This window comes from Ahaetulla prasina, chromosome 2 (genome assembly GCF_028640845.1).
Source record: "Ahaetulla prasina isolate Xishuangbanna chromosome 2, ASM2864084v1, whole genome shotgun sequence".
Taxonomy (NCBI): Eukaryota; Metazoa; Chordata; class Lepidosauria; order Squamata; family Colubridae; genus Ahaetulla; species Ahaetulla prasina.
Window position 1 is genome coordinate 215,378,915 of NC_080540.1, and position 20,610 is coordinate 215,399,524.

The window sequence follows — 20,610 nt, forward strand, 5'->3', positions numbered from 1 at the left end:
CAACCACTTTGCTTAACTTGTTCCACCTTAAAAGCTGTCAGGACAAGATCTCCCACTAGCCTCTTTTCTGAGGCAGAATAAAAATCAGCTGTTGAGACAGAGGAAATTCTGCCATTTACTTAGGGTTGCTGCAAATCTCTGGTAAAGACTTTTATTTGTTTGTTTGTTTGCTTGTTTAGTCACCTGGATACCTGACTGGTTAAGAAATTATCTTAATCTGCCAAAAAATATAGGCAAAACTAGATAAACCAACTTCTTCAATCCATCTTCCAAATTTATACAATCTATCAAGTCTACTGCAAGTCAGTTTAGCATGTCTGATAAACATCACTAATTTTTGGTACATTTTTACACTTAAATACTCCCCCCTCATTAAATATAGCACAAACATGAAATAATGTAGTGCCACAGTCAAATTCTAGTTAAGGAAACTCATTTGAAAGATTTTGGGCAATCACTGACATAATGTTAAATCATTAGGTGGTTTCTTTTGGGCTTAGTATAATATGTGATATATCCATGATGGTGAAGCCATTGGTTTGCTTGACTAACCATTTGAAAATGAGCTACAGGATGCCTGTCGTAACATTTGTACTATAGAGACAAAATGGAGACTTCTGAATGTGCCATCCTGAGAACTTGGATGAAAGTCAGGAAATAAATGAAATAATGAAACTAAATATTTCATGCAATGGTCTTTGGTTCAGGATGCAAAGGTTCAATATAATAACAATGCAACCATCCAACAAGAACAAAAAGCCAAAATCTGTTAGAAATACAGTTCCAAATACTTTGATTTTTTTAAAAATTTAGATAATATTCTTATTATTTTGCATTAGCCAATCTGTGTAACTGTTCTTTAGTCATTCCTGCATTCCTCAGAAATTACCAGGTTACTGACCATCCATTGGAAAGATAAAGCAGCATGAAAAAGTTATTATAACTGTGAGGAAAGGGAGTCATCTGGCCTGTTGGTATCAGTCAAAAAAACTAGTTACACATTTTTTGCTCTGTTTGCTTTTCTTATTCAGGCTTATCAATGGGGTTTTACAAACAGAACATTACTCACAGAAGGATCCCTCAGGAACAAGGGAGATGGGTCAACAAGAAGAGCTGATTTGGCTTTTGCTCATTCACGACGGATGACTCCCTTTTCAACACAGTACTTCTGGGTTTGCTGTTTTCTTGATCCCATTGGGAGTTTTATCCTCCTAGAGCAAGAATGTGACTTGTATGCTTCCGATAGAAAGAATGCTCTGAATTTTTCAAGTCAGGCAGCTTATTTCAAGCTGGAGCCCCTGGATTCCTCAGATACTGAGGCTAAAAAGAAGTTACTTAGATATTCATTTTACTACATATGACTTTTACTGCATATTTTTTTGGGGGAAAATACAGGCTGACTTTTAAAATTTCTTTATTTTAATATCCTTATGCATCTTAAACACAATTCAGTGTAGAACAATTCTGATCTGTCAAAATAAATAGAAATATAGAATAATAACATTTTCTGCTTTTGCAGGTACAACTTTAGAAGAAACTTAAGCACTACAGTGTACTGTAGTACACTGTATCACACAACATCACATGTGTTTTTTAAAATGATGTGAATCAAACTATATTGCTTATTTAACAAAGCAAAACAAATATAAATTAAAGAATCTTCATTGAACAATTGTTTTACAATACAGAATTAATTCAAAGGAAAACAAACAAATGTCCCTGGCATGGGTCTATCATGCTCCCTGGAATACAGGAAAAAATGGCACACAGGTTATACTAACGTGAACTGGAATGCCTTCAAATATCAACATTCTTCAAAATAACTGTATGTATATCTTTAATTTGATCCATCCAGGATAGGCAGATCTACGATCAATTCTTGCCGCTCTGTAAAGCTTCTATTATAGTTTTGTTATATTCTGCAACTTCCTTCATGACATCGTTCATTATGGGCTGGTAGTCACTTTCCTGGCTTTTTGTAGCTATAACTTGATTATATCAATTAAGGAAAAAGTTCTCCAATAAATATAAAACCTACCAATAAGAAACACCATCACCTCATAATGTCTAAAGAATTGAGGCCATACTGGGGGGGAAATTCCTACATATCTATCCTTTTTTGTATGTATCATTTTGCCAGAGAGAAAGAAGGCATCTGGGTTGAGAAAACTCAGGGCAATTTTTTCAACAACTGTGCTCTCAGTAACCATGAATTAAACCAACTTTGCCAATGACAATATGGCAGCAGGTTAAGCTGTTGCACTCATTCTCGATTTCATGTTAAACCTCACACGATTCAATTAGCAAAATCCATTCTTTTCTAAATACAATAACCACTTCTGAACCAATCCAATCTCTTTGGAGGGAAAAGGAATATTTGCAGAACATCCATACATGTTGTAATAACTTATAAAGTGTGAATTGGTTTCCACTGTATAAAGAGCCTGCTTCTCCCCCCCACCCCCCATATTATACTCCTGGGTCAAGAAGTTGAGAATAAGTCTAATCCTCCTAATAAGTATATTCATACAATACAGAAAGGCATGCCTAAAAATCCCAGACAGCAAGGTTCTTTTTTCCTGTAGTGATTTAGTGTGTTCACACCTGGATTTACTACTGATGCCAGATGTAAGAATAAGACAGGACAGATGTTAAATTACATCATGTCCCTGTGCATAGGGTTTTACATGATACTACCATCCCTCTGCTTTGTGTACCATATATAACCAATGGTGAATTCTGATGCTAAGCACCCTAAAGGCCCTTTTATTACACTGAAAATTGATACAGCTTCACCTTACTGTGACCTCCCTGACTCTTTTTAGGCAAGGAACTCTAAAAATTCTATAGGTATGATCACAGAGAAATTACTGTTACACAAAGTGCCACTCAGCAGTGAGAAGGAACAATGGAACACATGCCATTGCTAAATTCATGCTTGCTGTGGTTATCTGGAAATCCACCCTAGAAAATGGCTGAATGGAAAGAACATTCAGTTGTGCAACTACTCTTGTTACCCATCTCAAAATCTTGGCAGAACTTCTATTGGTCAAATCAACCCAAAAAACTACATATAAACCCTGTAGCAAAGAAGCAACCATCAGCCACTCTAAACCAATTGCTGTATTTAACCAGATGACTACTGTATTTAATCAAATAACATATTTGCATATATAACAAGTAGGTTATACTTTTGGTCCACTGTGATCTGAGAAGGTAGACAATATTTAACAAGACTCTATTTATGCACCTGATTTACTTTCTTATTAAACTCAGTACAATTTCTAAGTTTTTGATATGTGCCCTCATTGTATTCAGAAAAAAAATATACCAGTATATCTGCACCAAATTTATTCAGAATAAATGTCAGAAGAGCTTAATAAAGCCTGGTGCTTTGGAGGAAGTAACAGTAATAATTTGCAGTATTTGACAACACTATGCTATTTATGAAAACAAAAAGGATACATTCTTTCATAACAAAATTATTTTGTTCATGGTGTTGCCACTTCCGTTCCAGATTTGTAAGCTGAAGGTAGAAAATGAAAAACATGGTAACAACAGGAATGAATACTGTATTTCCACTTTTTAACACAAGACTGACTTCCCTTCTATTTAACTGATTAGCTACGTTGCTTTCTATTAAGCATTCTGATTAACATTAATTGCAGTATAATCTTCTCTTTCTATATGTACATGTGTGTGTATGTATGCATGTGTGTTTGTGGACAGACACACACACACACGCACACACACGGATTTAATGATTAGGGTGCTGACTTAGAAACTGGCAGACTGCAAGTTCTAATCCTGCTTTAGATGAACTTGGAGTAAGCCATTCTCTCTCAGCCCAACCCACCTCACAGGGTTGTCATTGTAAGGAAAACAGAAGGAGGAAAGAGTATCTATCATGTATGTTCACCACCTTGATTTATTTATAAAAATAATAAAGATAGAATAAAAGTCAAATAAATAAATAAACACACACAAACTTATTTTTATAATGATAATCTATTAAAATAACAATCCATCACAGTGAAGATTTGCTTTAGATAAGGCACAGAATTCTCCTAGTCTGTTTTGGTTTTTTGGGGGAGGGGGAGGAGTCATCAACAATTGCTTCCAAAATATTTTACTCATATTAAACTATAGTATACTCTGCACTAAGAGGGAGAAACTTCCTCACTTCCACAGCTGAATTTCCTGTCTGATGGCAGAATATGTGATTAAGAACCGGGTCTGTGCTGAGAATAGTCTAACACAATAAGTTAAACAGTGGAATTGTAGCCATTCGCTAAGCATAAATAACAAGGTTATATGGCTATTATATTTATGGCTGCTTCCTAAAAATACTAGCAGCAGTTTGCTTGCCTAATATTGCTGTTCAAACCTTTGGAATCAAAACATGTGGGCGCCTTACAATGAAACTTTCAAAAACATTCTGTGGAAGTCAACATGTTTACTTTAAGAATATCTCACTCTAAATGGAAAATCAGAATATAAACCATTGTATACATCAAAACAACAATTGCCCATTAGTTTTTGAGTTGGAAAAATACTGTACATTTTATTTACCAGTAAATTTTGAAATATAAAATACCAAACCACAAGCACCATATGTTTTATAATTAATTGTTTTCTATGACATACTCAGCATCGAAAGTTATCAATTCATATTATAAAATTTTATATAGCTTTCACATACCCTATATTATTGCAAAACAGTAGCCTCTATGTTCATTTCAGAAAGCTGAGTTCCATCCTCCTTTTTAATTCAAATCTGCCATCAGAGGTATTCAGTATAAAATACATCCTGCATGCCCACAGGTTAAAAACACTTGTCTCAAGAAGTTTTGAAGCAATTTAGTGTATCTTTAATAATTTACCTGTGCATGTGTTTCATTCTCCTGGAGCTGCAACTTTAGGCCTTCGTAGTCTCTATTCAAATGTTCCATAATTTTCTTGAATGCATCCCTATGTTTGGTCAATCTTTCTTTCTCTTCTTGCAGTTTCTTAGCATGAGGAAATAATACAAAGTCAAACCACTCAAGGAGGAAAAAAGTATTTATATTTATAATTAAGTCTGCAGCATAACATTTACCATAAAGAGCACATAAAATGAGAGCTGATTTTTCAGAATATGATTGAAGTGGCCAGCCTTCAGTTTTAAGTTATTCTAATTTTTAACAGGTGGAAAAATAAAAACTTGAAGATTTGCATGAATCCAGACTTCCAATTTCTTTAAAATCCATACCTTTTATGTGAATCATTTCTTTCTCTTTCGCTGTCCTCATGTACTCACTGTAGATTTAATTTTGATTCCCAGCCAGTGTTTATGAACACATTGGCTTCTGCTATTTTTTCCTAGCTTTTACTTTCTAACACATTTCCTCTTCTCATAAAATCTTTTGTTTACAGTAATAAATGGTACTTAAATGCTGAAACACTTGATATAAATAATGCACAATTAGAATAAAGGATCTAAGGGATTACAGGATTGTAAAAAGGGAGGTACTATTCCAGATCTATCAGAAAGATATAGAGTAGGATAAAACTGGAATGGTTAATAACATATTGAAGGAGGACACAACAAACTCCAATCCTCAAGACTCAAATTAAGCAGTAAGAGCATATTGTCCAAAAAAGCTTTACCCATGGAACAGCTCTTAGCATAAAGGAAAAACAGAAGGGATTTAAATCTAGACTGCATTTATCAGTTACAAAATATTAAAACAAAATCGCTGAAGTGAATCTGCAATTTTTTTTCCATCAGGGAAAGCGTAGCACAAAACTATCATAGCTGTATGTACTTTTTATCTGTTAAAGCTAAGAACAAAAGGAACAGTCAGAAAATGGGATTCATTGCTGTTGTATAGGATAAGAAACACACACACAAAAAAGGATGAACAGTGGTTCAGAAACAGATTCTAGTGCATGTTTGTTTATCTAGTATACTGGGTTATTGTCACAGAACAGTTGAAAGAATTGCACTAGCTGTTGATTTACCTGAGTTTAAAGCTTTATGTATCTATAAAATTTATATAGCTTTCACATACCCTATATTATTGCAAAACAGTAGCCTCTATGTTCATTTCAGAAAGCTGAGTTCCATCCTCCTTTTTAATTCAAATCTGCCATCAGAGGTATTCAGTATAAAATACATCCTGCATGCCCACAGGTTAAAAACACTTGTCTCAAGAAGTTTTGAAGCAATTTAGTGTATCTTTAATAATTTACCTGTGCATGTGTTTCATTCTCCTGGAGCTGCAACTTTAGGCCTTCGTAGTCTCTATTCAAATGTTCCATAATTTTCTTGAATGCATCCCTATGTTTGGTCAATCTTTCTTTCTCTTCTTGCAGTTTCTTAGCATGAGGAAATAATACAAAGTCAAACCACTCAAGGAGGAAAAAAGTATTTATATTTATAATTAAGTCTGCAGCATAACATTTACCATAAAGAGCACATAAAATGAGAGCTGATTTTTCAGAATATGATTGAAGTGGCCAGCCTTCAGTTTTAAGTTATTCTAATTTTTAACAGGTGGAAAAATAAAAACTTGAAGATTTGCATGAATCCAGACTTCCAATTTCTTTAAAATCCATACCTTTTATGTGAATCATTTCTTTCTCTTTCGCTGTCCTCATGTACTCACTGTAGATTTAATTTTGATTCCCAGCCAGTGTTTATGAACACATTGGCTTCTGCTATTTTTTCCTAGCTTTTACTTTCTAACACATTTCCTCTTCTCATAAAATCTTTTGTTTACAGTAATAAATGGTACTTAAATGCTGAAACACTTGATATAAATAATGCACAATTAGAATAAAGGATCTAAGGGATTACAGGATTGTAAAAAGGGAGGTACTATTCCAGATCTATCAGAAAGATATAGAGTAGGATAAAACTGGAATGGTTAATAACATATTGAAGGAGGACACAACAAACTCCAATCCTCAAGACTCAAATTAAGCAGTAAGAGCATATTGTCCAAAAAAGCTTTACCCATGGAACAGCTCTTAGCATAAAGGAAAAACAGAAGGGATTTAAATCTAGACTGCATTTATCAGTTACAAAATATTAAAACAAAATCGCTGAAGTGAATCTGCAATTTTTTTTCCATCAGGGAAAGCGTAGCACAAAACTATCATAGCTGTATGTACTTTTTATCTGTTAAAGCTAAGAACAAAAGGAACAGTCAGAAAATGGGATTCATTGCTGTTGTATAGGATAAGAAACACACACACAAAAAAGGATGAACAGTGGTTCAGAAACAGATTCTAGTGCATGTTTGTTTATCTAGTATACTGGGTTATTGTCACAGAACAGTTGAAAGAATTGCACTAGCTGTTGATTTACCTGAGTTTAAAGCTTTATGTATCTATAAAATTTATAATTCCCTCAATTAAATGTCGTATTATGGATCCAAGGAAATGCATCTTTTTTATCACAGCTCCTGTCCTTTAGAATAGCATTCACCCAGATATATGTATGGCTCCCATGTTTCCAGTCTTTTCTAAGTCCCTTAAGACCTGGTTCTGGAACTGGGTTTAGGGTAGTTGTGGAGCCCCTGCCATGATTTTTTTCAGCTTTTGTGAATGTTATTGTTCTTGAATTATCCAGGAAATTATATTTCGCTATGTTTAACTATGTTTTAATTACACATTTGATAGTCTGAAAGCTCCTAAGAGTTTTCTTGGAATTTGGGTTAGGATTATGTCCACTTCATATCAGAGTCCTTCCTGCTTATATCTATCACAAACCTTCTTAGTTGGGTCACATCCTGAAGATATGTGCCTAGCAGGAATAGGATATTTTGCATTGTGTCTTTCTGTTGAACAGCAGGAGATAAGCCACTTATGTTACTTATTTTGGCATTCCAACATTTTATATTTATTTTATATGCCACTATTTTATATTGTATCTTATCTTATTATTAAATATTATTATTTTATTAAAAAATAATTGCTACCAACCTGCCTTCCATTGAGGACCTGTATACTGCACGAATCAAGAAGAGGGCCATGAAAATATTTACAGATCCCTCACATCCAGGACATAAACCGTTTCAACTCCTACCCTCAAAACAACGCTATAGAGCACTGCACACCAGAACAGCTAGACACAAGAACAGTTTTTTCCCGAAGGCCATCACTCTGCTAAACAAATAATTCCCTCAACACTGTCAAACTATTTACTGAATCTGCACTACTATTAATCTTCTCATCGTTCCCATCACCAATCTCTTTCCACTTATGACTTATATTGATATATTGACCATCATTTGTATTGTAAATGTTGTACCTTGATGAACATATCTTTTCTTTTCTTTTATGTACACTAAGAGCATATGCACCAAGACAAATTCCTTGTGTGTCCAATCACACTTGGCCAATAAAAAATTCTATTCTATTCTATTCTATTCTTATTTACCCAATTATCAAATGTGTTATTTACTGTTTATTACAATCATAATACCAGGTAAGAATACCATAAAAGTAAAATTAGAATTCAACATATAATTTAGTACTATAAATTATGGTAACATATTTAAGCTAAGAAAACAGTAAGTATGAACAAGGGGGGGCAGAGGTCGACCGCGAGGGCCCTCACTTGTGGGGTGCCACAGGGGTCGATTCTCTCGCCCCTTCTGTTCAACATCTACATGAAGCCGTTGGGTGAGATCATCAGTGGCTTTGGGGTGAAGTACCATCAGTACGCTGATGACACTCAGCTGTACTTCTCCACCCCAGGTCACCCCAATGAAGTTGTCGAAGTGCTGTCCCGGTGTTTGGAAGCCGTACGGGTCTGGATGGGGAGAAACAGGCTCAAGCTCAATCCCTCCAAGACGGAGTGGCTGTGGATGCCGGCATCTCGATTCAGTCAGCTGCAGCTGTTGGAGGCGAGTTATTGGCCCCAAAGGATAGGGTGCGCAACTTAGGTGTCCTCCTGGATGAGCGGCTGTCGTTTGAAGACCATTTGACGGCCGTCTCCAGGGGGGCCTTCCACCAGGTCCGCCTGGTTCGCAGTTGCGCCTTCCTTGATCGGGATGCCTTGTGCACAGTCACTCACGCACTGCTACCTCTCGCTTGGATTATTGTAATGCTCTCACATGGGGCTCCCTTGAGGTGCACTCAAGGCTTCAGTTAGTCCAGAATGCAGCTGCGCTGGTGATAGAGGGAGCCACGTAGCTCCCATGTAACACCCTCCTGCGCAGACTGCACTGGCTACCTGTGGCTTTTCGGGTGCACTTTAAGGTTTTGGTTATGACCTTTAAAGCGCCCATGGCTTAGGGCCTGGGTACTTACGGGACCGCCTGCTGTTACCACATGCCTCCCACCGACCCGCACGCCTCACAGAGAGGGACTTCTCAGGGTGCCGTCCGCCAAGCAATGTCGGCTGGCGGCCCCAGGGAAGGTCCTTCTCTGTGGGGCTCCCACACTCTGGAACGAACTTCCCGGGTTTACGCCAAATACCTGACCTTCGGACCTTTCGCCGCGAACTGAAGACACATCTTTTTATTCGCGCGGGGCTGGCTTAAATTTTATGGATTTTATAGTTTTTATTATTAATTTTAAATGGGGTTTTAGTTTTTATATATTTTAAATTTTTAGGCAAATTATAATAAGTTTTTTTAATCTTGCATTTTATATAATATTGTCTTGTTTGTCTTTATTTGCCTGTACACCGCCCTGAGTCCTTCGGGAGAAGGGCGGTATAAAAATCAAATAAATAAAATAAATAAAATAAATAAATAAAGTACAAGCACTAGTGAAGGTGGAATAAAATCTGGGTGAATTCCACACCAAACACAATTAGCTTTTAACATAACCTCAATCTTGTATTTTATATTTTAAATTTTATGTCATAGAGTATGCCTTATTTTAACTGTGATGCTTCTGACAAGAATAAACAGTAAACAAACATAACATCAAGCTGTTTGCATTACCAGCAGTATATGAACACTTTAAATCATCATTTACACCAAGGGTCTCCAAACTTGAGAACTTTAAGACTTGTGAACTTCAACTCCCAGAATTCCCCAGCTGGGGAATTCTGGGAGTTGAAGTCCACAAGTCTTAAAGTTCCCAAGTTTGGAGACCTCTGATTTACACCAACAACACCTTCTCCTTGCAGGCACTTTTCGTTCTGTAAGGTAAGGAAACATAGTTGGGATAGCCTGAAAATGCACCTTCTTACAAAAGGAACAAAGCAATGGGAGAATGACGTGGAAACAAGTGATCCCACTGCAAGAGAAAAGAGGGAGAGCCTGTTTTGCTTGGGTTTATTTACTGCCCATTCTAAACATCCATTCCTACAAGGAAGCATCACTAATTTTCACAGTATTTCTTTCAAGTGAGAAGACTGTTGGCTGTATATGGAAAAAGTTAAATGCTATTTTTTAAAGAATTTTTTTAAATGACTTCAGTTTTTGGCGTAAAACAGTTTTTAAGCATTCACTGATATTTTTAAAGTATTTTTTTTACCAGTCTGATTATTAATCTTCTACCGGGAAGAATGGGAAGCCATTTGAAGCAGCTGGCTTGTATCTTACGTTGCAGCAGTAAATATGGGAGTTTTGCAAGTATTTTGAGTTATTACTGACACATCAAATGGCTCTGTCATACTCAGTTGAGATAAGATAGGGGGAAATAGCCCTGCATTATTTCACTGTGCCATTAACAATGCAAGCCCTACTGGGTGCAAGCGGTGGAGCATAATCCTACAAAAGTGATTACCGTATTTTTCAGACTATAAGATGTTCCAAAGTATAAGACGCACCTAGCTTTTGGGGAGAAAAACAAGGCGAAAAAAAATCTGCCTCTGCCTCCCAGCAATTTACTTCCTTGCAGCAAACAGTTGGTCAGCTTTACCACAGTCTGATTTAGCACAAGCAGCTGATTGGTGGTTGGACTGGCCTCCTGGAATACTGCCTATCAGCTCTTCCAGGCTGTGGGGATTGCCCATCGCCACAGTCGTCACACATTGCTGCTGTGGTCTATCGCTGCCTCTGCATGCCCCATTTTTGGCCTCTGTGCGTCCCATTTTCAGCCTCCGTGCGCCCTGTTTTTGGCCTCTGCATGTCCTGTTTTTGGCCCGTTCCAGGTGGCAGGGATCGCTGCCACCTATCCTCGCCATTTGGTATGGGCCAGAAATGGGATGCGCGGAGGCCGAAAATGGGGCGCACAGTGATAGGCGGCAGCAGTGATGGGTGGCGATGGCAGCGGCGATCCCTGCAGCTTGGAACAGCTGATAGGTGGTATTCCGGGAGGGCGATCCAACTGCCAATAAGCTGCTTGCGCTAAATCAGGCTGTGATGAAGCTGACCAGGCTGTTTGCTGCAAGGGAGGCAGAGGCTGAAGGGTGGGGGCCAGCGGGTGGGCGGGACTTTGGCAACATTCGCTGTATAGGATGCACAAACATTTCCACCCACTTTTTTTGGGGGGTGGGGAAGTGTGTCTTATACATCAAAAAATATGGTATATAGAAAGAGCAGTTTTTATATATATGTTTTAGCAGGCCAAAGACAATTTAATGTCAAATATTTTAGTCTGCATTTTGAAGAACTGTTTCTCAAGCATATTTCCTAAATGCTTTTTAAGAAGTTGTTACACAAAAAAGTGAACTTATTCCTGTTGCCCCAGCCGGCAGTATTGGAATCAGTGGCTTAAAACTATAGGTAATCCTCTTTTACAGGTAGTCCTTGACTTACAACAGTTCGTTTAGTGACCATTTGAAGCTACAGGCACTGAAAAAAGTGATTTATGATCGTTTTTCACTTACAACCATTGCAGCCTCCCCATGATTACATGATCAACATTTGAATGCTTGGCAGATCATATATATGAGGGCTACAGGGTCACGTGGTCATGTGATCCCCTTTTGTGACCTTGGGGAAGTCAAATTCACTTAACAATCAGATTACTAACTTCACAACTGCAGTGATTGACTTAACAATTGTGGCAAGAAAGGTTATAAAATGAGGAAAATTCACCTAACAAATGTTTCACTCAGCAACAAAAAAACTGAGGCTCAATTGCGGTCGTAAGTCAAGGACTACCTGTATCAACCACAACTGGAACTGGCAATTTGGCCTTTAAACAGGATGATCACTAAGTGAAACTGTGGCTGCGCTTATGTTTTTTACTTAATTTTCCTTTGGTTTACAAATCTGCAGAGGTCATAAATGTGAGAATTGTTTGCAAAGCAACTTTTTCATCTCCACTGTAACTGAACAGAGTAGCTAAACAAGGCTGTTGCTAAAATACTTATATAAGAAAACTAGAAAACAGGAGGAATTTTCTAACTGTATCATTCAGTGGAATAGGCTACCGCACAAAGTGCCAAGTTCTCTTTTGCTAGATGTCTTCAAAGAGAGGCTTGGTAATCATCTGTCAGAAATACTCTAGTAGTAGATCCAGCATTGAGCAGGAATTGGAATAGATGACTCCCAATATCCCTTGTAACTCTATGGTTTTAGGACGGACTGCTGATTACCTTTTTCTTTTCTTCTCCTGCTGTTTTCAGAGCAGGCAGATTGTTATATACTTCCAGGTCCTTGGTCATCTGTTCAATTTTTTCTTTGAGTGAACTTAGTTCATCAACCATTTTTCCCTCCAATAAGCCCATCTTCTGGAGGTCCATTTGGAGTCTCTGACTATCTATAACAAAGGAAAACAGACTAGTATGAATTACTGACATACATATTTTCCATCACAGAACATATTTACTTATCCAACAAGACAACCAAGTCCTGCTTGCCTAATTCACCTTGGCATTGATCCAGTAAAGCTCTCAAGAATGTTATCTTTTGCATACAAATATCCATTATCTGATGAACTAGCAGTATGGCAATGACTGGTGCTGAAATAGTTTACTGCTTGCAGCAAAAGCTGCCAAACTGAAATTAAGACTGTTATTCTTCATTTATATTTGTGGCTAAAATGAAGAACAATGAAAATAATTCCATTGCCTTCCTTAGCTTTAAACGATCCAAAATGTTATAAACTCCTAGAGATTATGCTGGTAATTTAGAAGGGAAAAAAAGCAGATTACTATGATTCAAATAAAAGCAGTTCCTTTGTATACCATTTTTGTTGACACACAATAGAGCATTGAGACCTTTTAGAAATGTTTTTAAATTCTGAACTTACATCCAGTGGCTATCCTATGGTCTGACCATTTTTATTGTAAAATAGACTGATACCTGTCCAGTTTTAAAAACACTAAATCCTTAGATACTCCAAAAATAATAACTGAATCTCAGTTTATATGAATATTCATTTCTTCTTGTACATGGTCTCATCTGGGAATTTCAGGCAGACATATTGACATCTCAGAATTATCTGACTGTATACTGTAGATGGAAATATTATTTAGGCTTCAATGCAAGATATGGAGGTATAAAATTAGCATCTGGGATAAAGTTGTATATATCATCACAATTTAAAATCCTCATGGTGTATTGTTAATTCCTTTCTTAGGATATGGCTTAACTCCTTGTCTCAGTGTCGGTCAACCTGTTCTCCTGGCTGGCCTTCTGCTTTGAGGATACATGGATTAGTGCTCTAAAATAATGATTCAAGGATTCAAATTCCTGCACTATGGAATATCTGGGAACTGAAAAAGGTACAGTCACAGCTATTTTAAATTAAAATGCTTAAATTTTAAAAATCTATTATGCATCATCACAAAGTCAGCCTGATGTTCATATAGGATTTGGCACTTTTGGGCACATGTGTAGTCCTTCCCAAGGACCTGGGATAGGTAGGTAGGTAGATAGATCCTACATAGTTGCAGGATGTAAATTGTTCCAAGCAAAGCTACCTTTTGCAATTAACCAATAGTGATTTTGTCAATGCCGATGATCAATGCTGATGGTGTTCAAGTGGTACTCCTAAATGTTTTGGAATTGCACCCAAAGAATCTATTTCAAATAGTACTATATTTACTATTTCTTGTCTGCTGAACAATTGTTTAAACTTGGTGAAGAACATCCAAATTCAGATTCTTATCTAAAACATAGAAAGCTGCCGCTAAACAGTAAAAGCAATTCCAAAAGAGCAACAATTTGGGGATAAGACAGGCTGTTTTGCTGAACAATCTGGAGAAGGTACTAATTTTCTTCATCCAAATACCATCCTAGAGTAAAAAAAGGAAAGGAAAAGGGAGAAAAAAAACAACCCTTCTCTCTGGGAAGAGACAGGAAGAGGATGCAGTCCAGTTCCTTCTGATATGCCACTAAGTTACAGACTTCAGCAACCAGTGTGTACATAGTAGCAAATTCTGAGACAAAATTGCTTTTGTGCTTTGACCTAGGGAAACGTTAATGGGAAATGCTGCCATCAGCAAATTTGTTTACTCACAGAAGTTTCCTTTAAGGAGGGAAAGGCAGGCTACTCTGTAGTGGTATTTTACACAAAGAGGGTACTTGTAGCGTCAAAGAACTTTTCTAAAATATGGAAGACTTGTTACTAAGCAAACAGCGATGTGTAGATTGTAAAATACATGTTTTCAAGACCAGCAGAGTCTCACCTTCCTTTTATAGTTGGTTAAACAAATCAGCAACCATAATAATAGATTAAGCAGTTTAAGAGAACTAAAACAGTATTAAAAATTGCCTTGTTCGCCTGCCTTTTTCATCTTCCCTTTAAATTGCATCTCATATATTTGTTTACAGTGCAACTCTGGTTTTAAGCCCTGACTAAGAAAGAGAGAATAACCACAGATCCACAATTCAGATATAACAAATCTATGGTCTAATCAACTCCACAAATGTTCCCATCAAGGATGCACACAAAGTACCATATTTTTCGGACTATAAGATACACCAGTGTATAAGACGCACCAAGATTTCGAAAAGGTAAGTAAAAAAAAAAGTTTTGCCTTCCCTGGCCCTCAGGAGCAGTCTGCAGGCCTCCCAAACACTTTGCACTGACTGTTTTTTGCCCCTTTTTGCGAAAAAAGAGGCATACAGAGGATTTGAGAGGCCTGCAGAGTGCTCCTGGGGGTTGGGGGAGGCAAAATCGCCCTCACTTTTGCGAAAATTGAGTGAAAAATAGACTTGTTTTTCGCAAAAATGGAACAAGCGGGGCAGGGCTTCGGGAGGCCAAAAATAGCTGTATTCGGTATATAAGACGCATCAACATTTCCACCCTCTTTTAGGGGAGAAAAAGGTGCATCTTATACTCCGAAAAATACGGTATACAGAAAGATCTGACTCCCAAAATGGTTTGTTCGTAAATTAATATTTCTAAAAATTAATAATGCTTTTATTTTTATTCACAATCTCAATGCCTTGTAACATTATTTGGTGCCCAATGGCTTCTGAAAGATGTAAATAAAATTCCTACTTGAATTTTTTTTTTGAAACAGTATATCCATACGTTTGGGGAAATCAGCAGTATTTGCCTGATTCTATACCAGTTTCATAACTTTTATTTAAATATATATGGTAAATATGTTTCTATTTATATAATGCAAGGAAAATACATACAAAAGCGTAACTCTAATCATTCAACCCACAGAAAAAGGGAAAGCAAATATAATTTTGGTAGACAATCTGAGCTTTTTATTGTTTTTTATCATTTTCCACTCGTACCATCAAACAAAATTCAATAAAAAGAGCTAGACAATTAGTCAACTTGAGATATTACAATAATTTGGTTGAATCATAGTTCATCAGACTAAGTTCACTGTGGAGCAGGGAAAAACAGAGACACTGCTTCTCAAAGATCTATGGAGAACTTTACTATAAGCATTTTTTTTCTTTTCCAAATACAGCATTCCACAAATAGCTTATTTTTTTCATAAATCTTTCCTCTCAATACTTCCTAATAGAATTTGTAAGGTTAGCTACTCGTCCAATTAAAAATCTTTCCCAGTGCTAAAACCTTAATGATGAATAGAGAACCTGAACGATGAAACAGCTGAGTCCTTGAAATATAAAAGGGGAAGTTGTTTTTTGTAATGGAATAAATATTTTTCTTACCTGTACCCAGATTTTTAGCTGTACTCTGTGATTTTTGCATTTCACTTGATTTGAAAGTGAGATCTTCCTGCATGATCCTCAATTCTTGATTTGTTACAGAAGATATCTGCTTCATACGACTTACATTCTGCATATTACAAGAAATTTTTTTTTTGAATGTATTGTCATGTCTAAAGGCGGATCAATAAAAAACCTTTTTCCACAATAATTTTATCAGTCATGATAAATACCCTTAAGAAATGTAAATATTAGAGAATATATCTCAAATAAAGCATTGCTGTGTTATCCATACAAATAGCTTTATTACTATAGTTTACATAATGAGTCAAGGCTAAAGGTAAACAAAATATTAAAGGCGTACAATAATTTGAGGAAATGTAACCAAGGAATACTGGTAGTCCTCGACGTACAACCACAATTGAGCCTGCAATTTTTGTTGCTAGGTGAGACAATTGTTAAGTGAATTTTGCCCCATTTTACAACCTTTCTTGCCACAAATGTTAAGTGAATCACTACAGTTATTAAGTTAGTAAGCAGGTTGTTAAGTGAATCTGGCTTCCCCATTGACTGTGCTTATCAGAAGATCTCAAAAGGTGATCACATGACTCCAGGACACTGCAACTGTCATAAATATGAGTCAGTTGCCAAGTGTCTGAATTTTGCTCATGTGACCATGGGGATGCTGCAAAGGTCATAAATGTGAAAAATGGTCATGTCACTTTTTTCAATGCAGTTATATAACTTTGAATGGCCACTAAATAAACTATTGTAAGACTACCTGTAGTTGTTTCTTACAAAAATAATCCTAACCCTTAAGCACTGAAAAACATTTTCACAGGCAATGTATCCCAAAGAAAAACTGTTTCTGAAATGTTAATGGGACAATCAGATTCTACTTCCGAAATTGAGACAGCCAGTTCTAAAGGACACTATTTTCCTATGACATGGCACCTTAAGATGTTTCCAGTAAATTGACTTGTATCTGCAAAAGGCTTAATAAAACATTGACAAATTTGGTATAAGGGCAGTTTTTAGGCAAATATATGAAATGTAATTACTACACGGTTTAAGTTGTGCTAGGATCCTTTGGAAACATAAAAAGCATATCTGACAATCACTGTTCTGTTTCACATCATATGCAATTGGTTGCAATTTGAGAGCATTTTTCTTTTTTGAGGCCTAAGCCTAAAGTATCAAAAGAAGAAACAAAAGTGATGGGGGAACAGGAAAGAGCAGAAGCAAGATCAATTCTATGGAACCCATTGACTTCCTATGAATGTTTTAAAAACCCCTAAAAATTAAGTGCTAACCTTAATTAAGTGCTAACACTAATGTTAAACAAACCAAACAAGTATTCTGCTAGTGGCTAAGATCTCAAAGAGGCTTCAAATGTGTTTCAGAAAGATCTTATAAAAATAGAAGTCACCATTTAAGGAAGAAAAAGGCTAAAGCAAGCCTAGATTCTTCATTTGTTAACTGTGTTTACTTGAAAATCTATATTAGGAAGAAGGAAATCTCAGTGCCTTCTTTTGACTTCTCCAACTGTAGTTCACATCCCTTAAGGAACTCTGATAAAAATGTAAGGGAGTCTGCACTCACTCCTACGCTGCTTAGAGATGGAGCTTGTTGGTAGCAGACCAAGCCATATGCAGGATCCAGCTGCTGGAACATTCTTCAATAGCCTTTGTGCTCACTATAATGACTCCTATGAAATCCCCTACTCACTCCTGACTACTCTCTAACACAAGGGTCATTTTCTTTCTGTGCCAAGGTGACTCTTCCTGGGGGAATAATCCTGAGCATGGATGTCCATTCCAGGCAGTGAAATATTGCTTCTCCTTTCCTTTTTGCGATAGGAGACTGACATGCCCTGGCTGCCTGTCTTTCTGGAGTATATCTTCAAGTGCTATACTTTCTTAAGGTGGCTGCTCTCAAGATAGGAAGACAGCCATCTCCTTGGTAGCAGTTGCTAATGAAGACTTTCCTTTCCCTTCTGTACCTATATGAAATGGCTTCCTTCGTTACTCTTTTATGTGCAGTTCATGATAGGGAGGGAAATGTCATACAAATTTATTTTAAAGGGTCACAGCACCATAAAGTCTGAGAATTCTTGACACTAAATTACTATTAGATTTACTCTTATTTGCATTCTGAAGAAATACAAATACAAAGAAATAAAAAACCCATGTTATTATCAAATGGTTTTATTATTTAACAGGAGGATTTTTAACTTTATTTAAAATTAAATAATTGTCTGGGTTTCATTTGTTTGAGAAAGATATTTCCCTAATAGTAAATTAGGATTTCAAGAGGGATTACTTACCCGACTTGAATGTTCTAAAAGTGCCACAATATTGGCCTCTATCTCTGATTTCCGTTCCAGTTCCTGGTTCTTTGTCTCTTCAAAAGTTTCGAGAAAGTCTAAAGATTAAAAAAAAAAAGATAGAGGAAGCTATTGTTTACAATAGGAACAGCAGAGAAGTCCAGCCGCATTGCTTACAATTGCACTTTGAATGTTAAAGCGTTTAAAAATATATAAGCAGGGAGTTTAAAATCAGAAAATAATTCAAAGAAAAAATAGTTTATATGAAAAAGTGCAATGAGAATCAGTTATTCAATTGTTACTCAACTGACACTTGAGCTCTATATGGCAAACTAGCAAATAATAATATAAAGATATTTCTAAGATATTCAATGCCTCAATTAAGGTCGGCAGCTCGGCGGTTCGAATCCCTAGTGCTGCCGTGTAACAGGGTGAGCTCCTGTTATTTGTCCCAGCTTCTGCCAACCTAGCCGTTTTGAAAGCACGTAAAAATGCAAGTAGAAAAAATAGGGACCACCTTTGGTGGGAAGGTAACAGCGTTCCCTGCGCCTTTGGCGTTGAGTCATGCCAGTCACATGACCACGGAGATGTCTTCAGACAGCGCTGGCTCTTTGGCTTTGAAACGGAGATGAGCACCGCCCCCTAGAGTCGGCAACAACTAGCACGTATGTGCGAGGGGAACCTTTACCCTTTACCTTTAACACAATTTATTTATCTATTGTAACATAATCTCTGAAGAATATTCAAAAATTTAAGCAGAATGCTACACCTTATTGATTGATTTTTTTTCTAACAATAGCTTCACTGGCTAAAATACTGTTTCCAAATCCAATTGGAAATGATGATGATCCATAAAACTATATATACAGACTGTATGAAAAACTCTGAACTTTAAGATTGCCAGGGGGATACCAATGTTCAAACAGAGGAACTCTTTACTAGCTACTTCCAGACTCTGGAAATTCTTCCAGCAAATGTAGCAATTCAAGTAAAAATTAGGAGAGTTGTGGTCATCCACACCACCATCCAAGATTGGACAACAGCTCTTAACATTTACAAATACCGGGTGACTGCTTGTTTAAATACAAGAAAACTTCCTATCCTGAGTTTTTAACTAAGTCACACTTTGCCTGAAAACTCCATAAACCTCCCTGATATCTGGAGAGCTTTCGTAAACAAAGGTTCAATATGGAGGGTACCTGTGGGAGTGCAACTGTAATATGACCACAGAACTTTAGCAATATTGAATTCAATAGGAAGCTTTGGTTCATATAGGGTTCCAAAATGTGTATCAGAGTACCTATATGTGTTGAGCAGTTCCTTATATAAAAGGGTTCTGTTAAAATAGACTAAATGCTTCCTTATCCATTTCTCTTGGCAAAGTAACAATCAATAGAATTCTTGAAAGGAAATTAACTTAAGAAATTACTATTTTTCTTTAGCCACAGTCTTGCCAAATGTCTGTTTTCTTTTATAATATTTTCAACACATAAGGAAGTATTTCAATTTACTTTTAGTTTCCAATAGTTTGTCTGAAATTATAAGAACCCAAATGGGAACCAATTTTTACTCTATGTTGCCATAAATCCAGTTATCATGTGGGAAACTTAAAGGATTGGACTTCCTAATGAGATTAGCATACATACCAAGTTACTGATGATGCAGTCTTGTTCTCACTTACCTGAGACTAAAGGATAAAACACTTATAAGATTTTTCTGAGTAGACAGCACAACAGAACAACAGAGTTGGAAGGGACCTTGGAGGTCTTCTAGTCCAACCCCTTGCTTAGGCAGGAAACCCTATACCATTCTAGACAAATGGCTGTCCAATCTCTTCTTAAAAACTTCCAGTGTTGGAACATTCACAAATTCTGGAGGCAAATTGTTCCTCTGATTAATTGTTCTGTCAAGAAATTTCTCCTTAGTTCTAGGTTGCTTCTCTTCTTAAATTAATATTAAAATGAATGTATTCAGGGCACTAAATGCAAAGTATGCATTTTATATATATTTATGAATCTTACTTACTATCCATGCTTTCCTCTCTCTTCTTCAATTCTTTATATTTCAGATTTTTTTCACCTAAAAAAACAATTTAAAATTAAACAATTAATACTGCAGTTATTTTGTAGTGACAGATTAGGGTACAAGTAACTTTGGTTTATGATGATAAGCAGGACCAGAATTTCCATTACTAAATGATGCGGTCAGAGTGTAATGTCACATTACCTTATTCCTTAGCAATGGAAATCCAGGCAGTTCCCATTGCCATCATTAACCAAATCCCACTGGTTGTTAGGCAAG

General features: G+C 36.6%; 1 protein-coding gene across 4 annotated transcripts in view; it reads right to left on the bottom strand.

Annotated features, from left to right (window-relative positions):
• Positions 1-211: 211 nt before the first annotated feature.
• IFT74 (intraflagellar transport 74) overlaps positions 212-20,610 on the bottom strand; it is a 59,174-nt gene continuing 38,775 nt past the window's right edge. For 2 of the 4 annotated variants that reach the window (XM_058170438.1, XM_058170439.1), the window contains exons 14-18: positions 20,335-20,388; positions 18,310-18,407; positions 15,987-16,113; positions 12,494-12,657; positions 6,208-6,360 (exon numbers count right to left, since the gene is read on the bottom strand). In XM_058170438.1, the coding sequence (XP_058026421.1) occupies positions 6,223-6,360; positions 12,494-12,657; positions 15,987-16,113; positions 18,310-18,407; positions 20,335-20,388 (581 nt within the window). In that variant the 3' untranslated portion in view covers positions 6,208-6,222. Of the gene's footprint in view, positions 1,989-3,465; positions 3,527-6,207; positions 6,361-12,493; positions 12,658-15,986; positions 16,114-18,309; positions 18,408-20,334; positions 20,389-20,610 lie in introns of those variants that run through there. The other 2 variants (XM_058170442.1, XM_058170441.1) reach the window with 2 other exon arrangements.